General features: G+C 53.9%; 1 protein-coding gene across 1 annotated transcript in view; it reads left to right on the top strand.

Moving 5' to 3' along the window:
* Positions 1-427: 427 nt before the first annotated feature.
* Pax7 (paired box 7) overlaps positions 428-14,241 on the top strand; it is a 94,723-nt gene continuing 80,909 nt past the window's right edge. Inside the window, exons 1-4 of the mRNA XM_051170923.1 lie at positions 428-564; positions 3,091-3,326; positions 3,845-3,974; positions 4,698-4,826. Coding sequence (XP_051026880.1) covers positions 480-564; positions 3,091-3,326; positions 3,845-3,974; positions 4,698-4,826 — 580 coding nt within the window. The 5' untranslated portion in view covers positions 428-479. The remainder of the gene's footprint in view (positions 565-3,090; positions 3,327-3,844; positions 3,975-4,697; positions 4,827-14,241) is intronic.

The following is a 14,241-nucleotide window of genomic DNA, read 5'->3' as shown; positions in this document are numbered from 1 at the left end:
ATATATAAATAAAGACCCAAAGAAATCCACTCCGCAGTCTCTCGGCTCAGGAACTTCAGCCGGGAGCGCCAGAGCAAGTGGCCCCCGCAAGGCGCAGCTGAGGACTAGGAGCCCGGCCTGCTCGACCTACGGCTGCTGGTGTCCTTCGGCTTAACTTCTGGCCGGGCCTGGCGGGTGGAGGCGGACTTGGGGTTGGACTGTTTGTTTGTTTGAACTTCCTTGTCGCCACCTTCCATTCCCCCCGCCCCCACCTCACTCCGCCACCCCCGCCCCTACCTCAAACCCCCCCCCCCGCCCTGCTTCTAGAAGGGGCGCGTCGGCAACCGGGGGGGGGGGAGGGTAGTGTGCAGAAGGGAGGGGGAAGAGACGGGGGGGGGGGGGGAGAGAAGAAGACGAGAAGAGGATCGCAGCAGGGGTGAAAGGAAGAGGCGCCGAGGTTTATCCAGCCAACTCGAGATTCCACTCCGGAGTGCGCAGGAATGGCGGCGCTGCCCGGCGCGGTCCCCAGGATGATGAGACCTGGCCCGGGGCAGAACTACCCGCGCACCGGCTTCCCCCTGGAAGGTAAGAGCGTGCAGTAGGCCTACGCGGGGCACCGCGAGGGCCTTCGAGGTGGCGCTCTCCAGGCGAGCGAGCACCGGGTCCAAGCTCTGCTGGGTCCAAGTCTCCGCAGGCGACTCGGGAAGTTTCTAGAGCCGACACTTGTCGGTTTCTGCATGGGCTCCGCGGACCGCGGCTCGCGCTCCACGGGTCACTGGCGGCCCGCCTTTCCCCACAGGGTGCGACTCCCCAGAGAGTTCGCATCTGGTCCCTGTAAATTCTAGTTTTTCCCACTATTCTTTGACACCGTGGAGTTCCTGGGTCTCTGCGCAGCCCTACCGGCTTTCTTCTTCAGTTTTGAATCGGGCCCCTCAACTCTCGGGATTGGAGTCCCAACCCCTTTTATTTCGAAATACTAACAAGCGATACTCTAGTCCTACTTTACAAAAAACTGTCCGCTTCCTCCAAAGCAAATTACTACCTGGCTTGTTTTTTCCGTCCCGGAAACAAACTAATTGGAAATAATGCATAGTACCATATTTTCCCGCAAAAACAAAAACCTCAAAACACAACTTTTCACTACTCGGCCTTTCTAAAGTCTGCAAATGTCCCGGGGAGAATCTCAAGAGAAAGGGTACAGCAACGTCCAATCCAGGGGACTGTTATGGTGTTGAACCGTATTCAGGTTCTCGGGGCACTGGGGACAAGGGGGTTGTAGAGGAGACCCGCCGGGCAGCTACACGGCCGGGAGAGGAGAAATGGTCCCTTTGCGCCACCAACCCCCCCTTCCTATTTAAACTGATGGAAGGCTTTCAGCCAGTCACGGACGGGTCATCCGGCTTCCTCGGGTCAGGCAGCCCAGGGTGTCACAGGAACAGTTACAATGGTGTGCCAATTTTATTTTTTTAGTTTCCCCTCTTGTCATTGTGTGGGCCCCACTTGCGGATGCGGGAGGATGGGGAGAGAAGGCGAGAAAGGCGGTCTGGCAGCCTGCGATCTGGGGAGGGAGACCCCCCTCGGGCAGCGAGAAGCCGCCGGGTCCCCGAATTAGACAGAGGCGAAGAGAGCGGGCTGCGTGATCAAGTGTGCGCGAGCGGCCACGCAGGCGGCAGAGCGCGGCAGCCGGGGATTTGCCGGAGTCCTCTCCTGGAACGAATGCAAGCAAAACAGGCGGCTGAGGACGCGCGAAGGATTAGGACAATATTTGCCCAACATGACGCAGAATACTGAGGAGAGCCGAGTGCCGGTCGCTAAAGAGCCTCTTGAATATAAAGTTGGGCGTTCGAGAGCTCTCCAGCGCTAATGGCGTATCCCGCCACGGAGACCGAGTGACTCTGGCTTGGCGACGCACGATTTCTGATTAAATCCGAGGGTGGCTTCAGATACCTACTTTTACAAAGAAAAATTGGTGGTGGAAGGGGGGAGCGAGAAAGTAAGGAGGGGGGTAGGAACAGCTCAGCCGCCCAAGCCTCTTCTAGCCTCCTCCTTTCCAATTATTCTGTCTGCTTCCTCCGCTTGCGCCGCTGTGAAATCGTTGTAATCTTCCAGATCTCTGCAGCCGCGAGTCCCCAAATTGGGGGGATCGGGGCCGGATTAGAGCGCCGGGTGACCCCCCCAACCTTCTGTGAGAAAATTGTGTAGACTTTGCATTAAGGCTTGCCTAAGTTCTTTTCTCCCCAGAACTCACCAAGTATGCCTACCTTCCTGGTGTGTACACACACACACACACACACACACACACACACACACACACACACACACAGAGAGAGAGAGAGAGAGAGAGAGAGAGAGAGAGAGAGAGAGAGAGAGAACCATCTTCATTGCAGTAAAGACTGCTTCCACGGTTATTGCATTTCTGAGACCAAGTTGCGGTATCTTGGAGCTTGTGGTCATTGTGGAGTGTGCCCCCAATTTGTCCCCAAGCGAAATGATAACTTTAAGAGTGCTTGGAAAGCAAAGGGAATTCACTAAGGGATGGTGTGTTCTCCCTCCCCCACCCCTGACCTCCCAGGCTATGGGGATGGCTTTCTGTCACCAATCCTTAAGCTATGCAGACTCAGCTGGCGCAATCCTGGCCGCTCAAGCCAAAGGGGTAAATGTTGAGAGTTAAGTAGCATCTTAACTAAACTGGTCAGAGTCCTGACCCACAAAGGTGTGGGGCTGACCTAGTGGGCTACACCTCCCTAACTGTCACTCTTCCAGAGGCAGGGGTCCTGTGTGACTCCAAACTAGGACCCCAGAACCATTTGCAGCTGGATCTCTATTCTCCGCTAGCCTCCACTCTCTGTCCTTGCAGGCGTTCAGAGCACCCAAAAGTGTATCTTCATTTCTTCCAACGAAGAGCGGCTTTAGGGGGCAATCAAGCCAAGGCTCTGGAGCCACGACTCTTCTCTTTCCACTCTGTAGAAAGCTCCTATGGCTTCATGAAGATTATGGAGATCATCTGTTAGGAGTCTTGGGTCAGGGGGTGCTGTACTACTCCCCCCACACACACACACACTAACCATATTCTGTATTGTTCTCATCCACTGCCTTCCCTTCTTCCTCCAGTGTCCACACCTCTTGGCCAAGGCCGGGTCAATCAGCTTGGTGGGGTCTTCATCAACGGGCGACCCCTGCCGAACCATATCCGCCACAAGATAGTGGAAATGGCCCACCATGGCATCCGGCCCTGTGTCATCTCCCGTCAGCTCCGTGTTTCCCATGGCTGTGTCTCCAAGATTCTGTGCCGGTACCAGGAGACTGGGTCTATACGGCCCGGGGCTATCGGTGGCAGTAAGCCCAGAGTGAGTGTCTTTGCCTTTGAGGCTGGTAGCAGGCCTTCCCTAGGGTGGAAACCTTGGTTGTCACCTCTCTCGCTATCCCGTGTCACCTAGCAGCCCTGGGTGTCTGGAAGCATCCCATAGAAATGGCAGTAGGAGCAGTGCCCTTAGCTCTCTGATACTGTCCCATTATTTGAACATTTGAAGGATGGGTTAGCTGAGTCCTAGGTAGTCCAAGACTTTGAAGCTGATAATCCCTCACTGGAATGTCCCCACATCTGCCCCCAATCCTGGTGTTGCCTGAGGTGGTGGTGGTGGTGATGGGGGAACAACAGGGTTACGAATTACATTTTATTTTATTACTTGCCCTGCCCCCCCAACGCCATTCTGGGAAGCTTGAAACCCTACAAGCCCATTTTAGGAGGAAGGGCAGTGGCCAGCTAGGCTGGGAGCTTTTGGAAGGTTGATACTAAAACTATTTCCCATCCCCGCCCCTTCCACTCCATCTCTCCGTTCCCACTCTCCCACCTCCACCTATGAAGCAGGTGGCGACTCCAGATGTGGAGAAAAAGATTGAGGAGTACAAGAGGGAAAACCCTGGAATGTTCAGCTGGGAGATCCGGGACCGGCTGCTGAAGGACGGCCACTGTGACCGAAGCACGGTGCCCTCAGGTGAGAAGGCAGCTGAGCCAGGGCCAGAACTGGCCAGGAGTCCGTCTGGGGAAGCCATCGTGTAGGGCTGAGGGTGGACAGAGGAAAGGTGAGTGACAGGCACCCGGAGAAAAATAGTCAGGCATAGAAGTGAGGAAAGGCAGGAGTGATGCAAAGAAGGGGGGGCGGTCCGGGGGGGTAGAAAGTTAGAAAAAGGAGAGGTTTGAAGAATGAAGGGGAAATAAATGGGAAGGAAGGAGAGCCGAAGAGGGGTGGGGTGCTGAAAGGAAATTAAACATGAAGGTGGAAAGCCCTTGAGCTTTGGGGAAAGTGACCTGGAGAAAAAGAGACTTGCCCCTAAAGGGTTGCCCAGAATATGCTGTGACAACGGGGGGGGGGGGGGAGCTACCTGATTTGTGTGTCAGACTGTACACAGGCCTGCAAAACCAGGGCACACTTGCATGGCTGCAGCAAGCGCAGGGGTGGGGGAGGATACTCTGGGTAGCACTAAGACAGGTAGGGTCAAGTATCTGATGAGTGTACCCAGGATGTGTAATAATAAGGAGCAGTAGGTGGCTGTCCCTGCAAGCCTACCTGGACATATTTGCCCCAGGAATGCCGCTGCTGAAGTAATCCAAGCCTGAAGTGTTTGGGTGCCAGGGAGCTGAGAATTGGGGGCTTCCAGCATCTCTGCCCCCAACAACTTATACTCTCTCTCTCTTGCCTTTAATTTCTGAGGTTTAGTGAGTTCGATTAGCAGAGTGCTCAGAATCAAGTTCGGGAAGAAAGAGGACGATGAAGAAGGGGACAAGAAAGAGGACGATGGCGAGAAGAAAGCCAAGCACAGCATCGACGGCATCCTGGGCGACAAAGGTAAGACCCTACGGTGGCCCTCGGAGACCACGTATTCCCACGCTTGTGCGGATTAACCTCTGCCACCGCTGGGACGGTCCGGAAAAGTCGTCGGTCGCCGGTAGCCAGGGTTTTGAAGGCTTTATGGTACGCGAATCTATTCCTCCCCACCACGCCAGCCCTGGGAAGCGCCGCTGCCCGGTAGCACAACCATGCGCCTCAGCTGTCACCACCACCACCCCGTCCCCCCCTCCTCCCCGCGCGCACGGGTCCACACAGCCTGTGCATCCTCTAGAGCTGGCGTTTTGGCGTCGATCAATTTATTTATAGAAGACTTGGGCAAGCGTGAGGGGGACAGGGAGGAGGGCGAGGAAGAAGCAGCCCGCCCGGGGCTCCCTAAATGAATTTGTTAACCAGACCCGCACACGCTTTCTAAACGGTCCCTTGAAACCCCGCCTGACAGCTGACTGACCGCTGCAATCAATAAAAATTAGCGAGAGCCGCGCGGGCTGTCTCTCATGCCCCCACGGCCGAGGAGGAGTGAGGGGCACCGGGTGCTTTCCTCTTGGCAAGAACTGTTGTGGCGGGGGCTGGAGGCCAAGTTCCCCAGATGCCAAGGGTCGGGGGATTCATAGAGTCAGGCTCTCCACACCCTCAGTCCAACCTTAGCTAGCCTTCCCAGCGCGGACTCCAGAGCTCTGCTTCCTCTCCGAAGCTGCTAAGGCTGAAGTTTATCTTTCAAGCGCCTGTGCCCCGGCTTGGAGAACCCAGACATATTTCTGTTTCTGCGTGGGGAAGTCTTTCTTCATTACCCCTCCCGTGGAAATTTTCTTGTCTCTGTGAAAGTGAGGTCCCAATGGGGGGGGGGGCAGAGAATGAAGACTTCAGAGTCACAAAGACTGACCCGGGAAAAGAAGGCGCCAGAAACAGACACGCCAGGGAGGCAGAATGAATCCGAAAGGCAAGTGCCTTTGGGGAGAGTATAGGCTGTTCATTAAGAACCCCTTGTTGTCCAAGAATCCTTCCAGAGGTTTCAGCAGATACCCTGCCCAACACCTCCAGCGCAGGTCTCTCTCTCTGATTCTCAGGAAAGTCTTCCAACCTTGAAGATGAACTTCACAAACAAAAGCCCACTTCTAAAGACAACACCAAGAGCCAGACCCTGCAGCTCAGTCCAAGTGGGGGGGGGAAGATTGGGGAAAAGGCAGCCCCCTTCTCCCGCAGCCTCTTTCAAGGGAGGAGGCAGGTTGTTGACATGGGGGCAGAAGGGGGGGTAGTGCTAGAGGAGCTGCTGTCCCTCTAGGGACAAAAGGGTCAGGGAAGAAAAGAAGAGTGCAGTGCTTGGTACCCCCCGCTGTGCCCAGCCTGCCTAAGGGGCCTTGACTGTACTGCTGGAGGCAGTCTCTGCACTGCCCAGTAAGCCGCTGCCTCGGTCATTCTGCCCGGAGCCCTGGGACTCCTTCCTAGGGACCCAAGGTTTATCTCAGCTTATCAGAAAGACAAATTGGACTCTTAAAAACAAAACAAAACAAAGTACTACTGGTGGATCCTAAATTTGAATAATCTTTCTAAGGTACACACCACATACTAAAAACCTCTAAGAGTTACCGTGCCCCTCCCATCCCGCCGCCACCTCCCGCCCCCAAGCCGTCGGGATATCTGAGTTTGTTTAGCGATTTCTTGCACAGAGTGTATGAAGGGGGACCTGTCTAGTTCAGTGTGTGGTGAAATGCAAGAGGTCGGTGGCCACCGAGAAAAGGAAGAGAATGAGGAAAGAGAAAGAAAAAAAGAAAAAGGCTTGCGTCTTGAGGGGTTCCTCTGACATAGAGAACTCATAGGCCTAAAAAAAAAAAAAAAAAAAAAAAAAAAAAAAAAAAAAAAAAGAAAGAAAGAAAGAAAGAAAACCAGTGAACCAGAGGCTTCGCTGGAGAGAGGTTTTCCCTGCCAGAGACCCAGGATGCTCCCTGTCTCCAGGGGTTTAGAAACCAGTTCTGGCTGTCCAGATGGGGACAGCTGAGGGCACAGGTGCTGACTGTGCAAAGCTGCTGTAAGATTGAAATGGCTGGTCTCCTGACAGATTCCCCAGGGTTTGAGTTGCCTAGGGGGTGTGAGTGGCACTCTGGGTCACTGAATGGCCTTGCAAGTGCCTGCATCTTTCAGGTGGCTGTATGCCTACCGAGGCGCCTTTGGATGAGGGATGCCTCAGGTCTTAGCAGGCAGGGGTCTGCAGCCTCATCATGGGCAATTGTGGAGAGGCGCTGGAGGTTCAAATGAGGCAGGATTTTCTTTGTGGGCAGATCTGGTGTCCGGGCGTGAACCCTGGCCTGTGGGATGGCAGCCATGTGGAGACCCCCATCTGTCTCTTAGACTCTAGACATCAGTTTCACAGTCAAATGAATGCTGAAAAGCTCCTCCAGTCGGCACTCCGAGTCCGTCCAGTGCTGGGACCCAGATGCCAACCCCCCCATGGGGAGAGCAAGGGGAGGGGTACACACTCACAACTTTGTTTTGGCTTCTTGCTTTTTGACAACCGCTTTCTCCCAGGGTCGCCCCTCTCGTGGCGGGGAGCCACCAAAGAGGGGTTTAAGAGCGCTCCTCTTTAAGCACTAAAGAGAGATCCCTCCCTGAGTCCGTTTCTTCCTATCGTCCGCTTGGCATTTAATAATGTTAAGACTTATTAGAGCTGGTAATGAAAACTGAGGCCGCTGAATAGGAAGCTGTGTAGGAGAGGGGTGTAATAGCTTCCAGGCATGGTAAGAAACTATTTATCCGCAATCAGTCTTCACTCTCAGAGTTTGAAGCACAAACGTTAAGTTGAAGGGTTTTAAAGCAGATTAAATTGAGCTTTTATTTCTCCGCACTTTCATCTCTGAACGGCTCACTCCCGCTTCCCTTGGGCTGATATTCATGAGACTGTGGGCTTTTTTTTTTTTTTTTTTTTTTCCCTTCCTCTTTCCCTCTTATCCTAGTTAAGACTGAGTTATTAGGATGTTGCTTGTGAGAAGTCTCGGGACTGCTGCCGTATAGGAGCTGCCGTCAAGCTCAGCTTACCTGGGGGAAGGAAGGGGACAGTTTGCACCTTTGGTAACTTGGACCCTCTCCTCTTCACCCCTGTCCTTAAGAGTCAGGGGATGGGGTGGAGACGACCTGCAGGAGATGTGAGCAGAAAAGACAGAGGAAGAGATTTCCCCAAAGAAATTGATAAGGGCATGCAGAGAAGGGTTGGGCCGTTCTTCTGTAGTCAGCGAGATAGGTAGGATGGAGAAATAGAAATAGCGATAGCTACAGTAACACAACCCGCAGCCAAAGCCTCTGGCATCTGCCTATGCTCAGGGTGACGCCTTGGCTGAACACATCAGACATAGGATTGCTCTCTAGGGTACAAAGCCCAGTGGGGTTATAATTAATATAAAACACACAAAAGGTTACCAGGAGATGGAAAAGTTGTTTTCGCGTGTGGCCAGGAATACCTATAGGTGTCCAAGTCCAACAGGAGGAGAGTGTTCATGGGTGTGCAGGCCATGGAAGGCTAGGGAGAAGAAAAGGGGTCGACTAGGATTTAATTTTTTTTAGAGAGGAGCGAACTAGAGTCTTGCACTCGCCAGGCAAGCACTGTCTCCCACTGAGCTACATACACTTAGGCCCTAGGTTTGTTTACTTTGCATTTTCCCCTTAATTTATTTGAAGAAAGGTAAACTTACAGGTGTGCAGTGGGATATGACTGAGGAGGGATCGGAGAGGAGGGGAGAGCCTGAAGTGTCGGTTTTAGACACTTGTAAAAAGGAGGTGGGAAACAATTTAATTTGGCAGCGGCGGCGATGGCTGCTAATGCGGTTTTCGGTCGTTTGCCGCACCGGAGGAAGCTGTTTTGATTGTGTGTACAAGGACCTGCCAAATTTAATTAGGCTCCGGGGGAGCGAGTGAATAGGGAAAGGGAGGGAGGTAGGACTCCTCACAGCCCACACTTTTTCTTAGTGTTGCCCCCGCTCCGGAGACTTCACACCTGGAAGGGTAGATGTTGGGGGGGGGGGTATAAGTGAGAAGGGTGGGGTCTTGGAGAAGAAGGCTGGGCTGAGAGAGGACCAAGACGGTCGGTTTATCAGGAGGCGATCTGCATTGATTTAAACCTACAACTTCCCTCCTCTGTAAATGTGTGTTTAGAGAAAGGTAATTGACACTCCACCAAATCAAAGGATTACCCCGGGTTGGCAATCTAATCAAACACAGTCCAGGCGGGATTTGAGTCTGTTCAGAGGAGGATCAGCTTCGCATAATGGGGGCTCCAAGGAAGATAGGGGGTGTCAGGCAATTCCTCGGCTTTAGGCAGCGCTCCGCTATAGATGTGGCGGGAGGGGGGGACAGCGAACATGGGAGGGGGCCCTGGAAGCATCACGGTCCGGTGGGGGATGGGACGCGGGGGGGGGGGAGAGCTCCTAGCGAGGGGGCGAGCCCACACTGAGCTGACAAGACTCCCTCCCCCCCAATCCCCCTGAACCCGAGAAAGAATGAGGAGGAGGGAGCTGAGACTAAGCGACACTACAATGAGGCGATAACTGTTACAAAGGCGAACACGCGCTCGCACGCTCGCATCCCCCGCATCCCGCGGTAAATAAAAGTCTGCAAACTGCGCTTCAGATAAACGGGTGCCTAAATCTAGTGTGACCAGCCAGGAGAGAAGAGACAGAAGGAGATAAGGTTGGGGAGGGGCGATGAAGGAGCCTAATCTAATAGAAGACGTTCAGAAAACAAACTTCATAAACAAGGGAAACAGCGAGTGCTGAGCGCAGGAGCCGCGCGGGGCCGCAGCCGACCGCGGAGCCTGGATAATGGGGCTGCCGCGAGGGCAGTGAGAATGCAAGAGTCGGGCTCCCGGGGGGGGGCGTGCAGGGGAGAAGCCCCGGCCTAGAGAAGTTGGAGAGTCTTGCAGAGTCTTGCAAGTGGGGTCCCCCGCTGAGCGGACGCGCTCGTTCAGTATTCACCTCCGGGCACGCACCCGCCGCGCAGCGGCGGTTTCAAGGAGTCTGTACCTAAAAGATTCGCGTGCACCGAGCTGCAGTTAAAGGAATTAGATATTTACCAGTTTGAAATAAGCCTGGCTAAGAAGAAGAGAGAAGAGAGAAGGAGAGAGACAGACACACACACACACACATTGAAAAGATGAGGCTGGGGAAAGACTTCAAACGAATTCATCATTTGGAACGGTGAAGGGAGATTTACCAGACAGTATTGGGAAGTTATTTAGATATTAATAACACATTTTCCTCAGGCGCGACCACGGCAGCCGTCTGCGTTGCTCTCCAAGCCATTTGGCTGGGTAAAAATATGGGCGTCTCAAATGTTGGGAGGCGATAAGGCAATCCGGCCAACCCTAGTCCTGAGTCTGCAACGCAGGAGCGTTAAACCCGGATTAACCTCCCCCAACCCGCCACCCCTCCCCTTTCACGGCTTTCCAAATTTTTTAGTGGCATTTACATGGAAAGGTTTTAAAGCACACATAACAGTAGCCACGAAGGCAGAGAGGTGATTTGGGGAACTTTTATCTTTATTAAGGAGTCTCCTTCTGAAAACAGTTGTTACACGTAACATTGTATATCAGTATTACATAATGCACAGAGAGGGCCCAGCAAACTAAGTCTTTTGTAAAGTTGCGGCCTGCGGTTAGTCCGTGGCCATCAACAAAGCCCCTGTCCTCAGCCCCAGGTGAGGGCATCTAAGGATAAAAACCGGTAAACCAACAGCCTCAAAGACAATCAGTTTGGGAGGAAGGCTTCTGCTTTGAAACCCCAAAGGGAATGTTCTCTTTGGGGCCGTGAAGAAGGCCTGACTAAGGGGGGGCGTGCATTCCGAGGATTCCTGAAAAATAGCCGCGTCCCCTCCCACTCCACTAATGGGGTAATTAGGAAACCCAGTTGGGGACCCAAAGTGATTGGAAGACTGAGATGCCCCCTAAGTTTCTGTTACCCTGGGCCCTCCCTCTCTTTTCCTCCTGCTGAACACGGGGAGGAGGTGGAAATGGGGTCACCACTTTCTGACCCCCTCTGTTGGGACTGACCCCGGTGGGGTCAAGCCGAGGGAGGGAGGAAACTCGCCTTCCCAAATCTAATCAAGGCAGAACGGCGACCTAAGGGGGGGAAAGCTGCGCCATTCGTACCTAGACTTTTCCATAACTTCAAACAAAGTGGAGCTGCGGAGAGTCAAGACCAGGATGCGAAGGGGGAAAAGAGCTTAGGGGAGGGAGTGAGTGGCGGGGGCAGCGGGGGCGGGGGGGAGCGGCTCAATATGCGCAGGGGAGGGGCCTGCAGGAGGAAGGGAAAGGGTCGAGGGCAAAGGGGAGGTGGGGGCCAAAGGAAAGGGTGAGGGGAGAGAGACGCGAAGGCGGGGTCAACAACTTAAGCTCTGGTGGGGAGGAAAAGAGTCCGACAGACCCTTGCACCCTCGGGACGGGTGAGGGGAAATTGTGTGAGCCCCAAATCCAGTTTCGAAGCGCCCCCAGAGCGTGTGGCTGGTCCTTTAGTGATGCAGCTGAGATGAGCTCGGGCGGATTTCCAGGGTCTAGGAGGCAGCTGCAGGTCTCTGGAGGTCCCCTGCTCCCATTTAGTGGCCTAGCGGCCCGAGGCCTAGGGTCAGCTTGCTGGCTCTGTTTCCAGGCCTTGGAAGTGCATGAGGTCTGAGTCCAAGGCGAGAATCAGGCAGCGGTGGGGTGGGACGGTGGGGACCGGGAGTGATAAAGTCAGAGATGGTCTGCCGAAACGGCGCGGTCGTGGAGAAACTGTACAGGAGAGAAGGCTGGGAGTAGAGTGTGGGGACGTTACGCGGCTCCAAAAGGGAGGAGGGGCGCAGGATAGCAGCGGGAAAGACAAAGGGACGCAGTCGCCGAGTAGCTGCCCTGGACCGCGAGCGCGGCGGGCTGCAGAGTGAGCGGGGCCGGGCGACGGGTCGCAGCACTTTTGATGCTCGGCGTTGGGTGACACCAGTACAAAGGCGGCTCATCATATTACCGCGCGGCCCGGCGGCTCCTCGGGATACAGCCGCTTAATTAGAGGCGAGCACGCCGAGCGGGTGGGGCGAAGACTCGGGAGGCACACTGTGACCCAGCCCTGGGTCTCGGCCAGCGGCACAGGGGTGCGCTATCCTCCCCTCCAGGCGCGTAAGGGATTCGCGCCTTCCCGCTTAGCTGTCCCACCGCGAAGTGCCCTGGTCCGCGAGAGGCAACTGCTCCCTAGCCATCAGCTCCAGGTTGGCGTTAGAGCCAGGGGATATGGGAGTGGGGAACACTTAAAGGCGAGAAGGGAGACTGCTGGGCGCGAGTAGGGCAAGTGCTGCCTCAGGTCCTATTCTATCCACCGGTTCTCCGGGGCTGAGGGTTCGCGGCCATTCTCGGGCCTGTGTTCCTGGCCCCAGCAGCTCCGGTGACGGATGCAGGAGGACCAGGGAGGGGACAGAATGCACCAGTCCTCGGCTTCCCAGCACACTAGCTTTGCAATTTAGGACCGGTCGAGGAGTGTCTCTGCACTTCGACTTCCCATTGACAGAGATTTATATAAAGATTCCTATCCTTTGGCTGGGATTCTGGACCCATTTGAAAGTCGGGTAAAAGCTAAACAAAACCAACAAACAAATGCCCAACTCTTCGTGTAGGGGCAGAATTTTTAAAAAAAAATGTAAAGAGATGCATCTACTTCCTGAAGTTGCATCCGGCTCAGAACCCCACGGCTGCATTTTTTGATAGCCCCAGTATTCTCTAAAGGGTCTCAGCTTCCCCGAATAGAGCCCAGAATGAAGAGATTTAAATGAAGGGGTCGGATAGGAGGTGAGAGCTATCTGTCTGTCTCCAATGCTCCCTCTCTTTCCAAAGCCATCAAAAGACCAGAGACACTAGTCTGACTCCAAAACAGAGGAGGGTTCCCAGCTTTGTGATTGGAAGCTGATTTCAGACATTTTTTAAAAACATGTTTGTTTGTTTGTTTGTCTGTTGGGATTGAGTAAGTACATGTGGAGGTCAGAGGACAACTTGGAGGGGGCCAGTTCTCTTTTTTTCATCTTGTCGATCCTGGGATCGAACTCAGGTCATTGGGCTTGAAGGCAAGCACTTTTACTGGTCCTTTCGCAGATCAGTCATAGGTGTTGTCCTCTTTTCGTCCCATATCACTAAAGGAAAAAAAGAAAAAGAAAAGGAAAGAGAGAAAATCTGCCCCTGAGAAGTAAATATATGTGAACCTCTTCATCTGTTCTTCGAACTTTTGTTGGGTTTAATGGGAGGTATCAGGCAGTGTCAAGTGACGAAATCATACACCGCATATCAGGATGGTCCCTGCTCTCCTGAAGTTCTGCTCCTTCCCTGAGTGTGTCTGTGTTCACTTGGGTCTCTTGAGAGTGAGGTGTGTGTGTGTAGGTATTTGTGAGTGGTGTGTGAGTGTGTTTAAGTCTGCCTGGGAGCATCCACACATCCCTAGGGGCGTGCTTGGGGTTGCCAGTGAAAGTGGCAAGCAGCCCCCAACTGACCTTTGGAGTCACAGGCATCCCAAGCCCGGTTCCCAGCGCTGAGGGTTCCAGGCAGTGGTAGAGGGAGGACAGAGCCTCTCTCCTTCACTGAGCTCTTTGTCTGAGGGGCCAAAAGACCGGGAGATCAAAGAAGGCCCGGCAGGCCAGAAAAGGGGGTGGGAACAAGAGACGTAGCTTAGAAAACTCTAACCTGAACTTTTCTGGGGTCCTTTTGGGGGAAGCCCCAGCAAGTGGGCTGGGGCCTTTCTGGGAATTCCTTCCCAAGAACCCAAGCCTCCGCAAGGCTGACAGGTGATCAGCCACGCCCTCCGGATGCGGGTTTAATTTCAGGCAGCAGGTATTCTGGTGACAGAGAGAGTGGAGGCCAACCTTCCAGAGGTGTTCCGTGAAGAGTGTAGGGGTGTTTGGGGGAGTGTGGTGTTGGGACTTGGGTGGGGCTCCAAGCTTCCCGAAGGTCAGGAAGTTTGCGTTCAAGTCTACCCTGGTTTTATATGCGCAAACTCACTTCCTAGGCAAGGTTTGGGGTTGATAGGGATGAGGAGGAGTTTCAAGGACAGTTTTGGGTCCTCTACTTTCTAATGGAAGCTGCCAGAAGTACCTCCAGCTTCTGCCTTCTCTGGTGATCACAGAACAGAACCAGGAAAGTGGTAAACTGAGGCACTCTCCCGGGCCTGCAACTCTAAGCCCCTGCCCATCCCCCATCCTTGCAATTTCCTTCCTCGACAGAACTTCCTGGATTTGCCCTTTCCAGGGCCTAAAAAATCCTTTCTTACGGGATGCCTGTAAGAAAGGCAGCTGGAAGGCACCTTGGCTTCTGCTTTGGACCTTCCTTTACCTGGGGGCCAATGCCCTTTCTCTCATTTTCCTCCTGTAGGAGGAATGCACACTTTTCTTTTATCAGGGATGGGGAAAGAGTATAAATTATTACAGAATC

Source organism: Acomys russatus, chromosome 29 (genome assembly GCF_903995435.1).
Source record: "Acomys russatus chromosome 29, mAcoRus1.1, whole genome shotgun sequence".
In the NCBI taxonomy this organism is placed as follows: domain Eukaryota; kingdom Metazoa; phylum Chordata; class Mammalia; order Rodentia; family Muridae; genus Acomys; species Acomys russatus.
The sequence above is the reverse complement of the archived record's forward strand: the minus strand, read 5'-3'. Positions and strand labels throughout refer to the sequence as shown.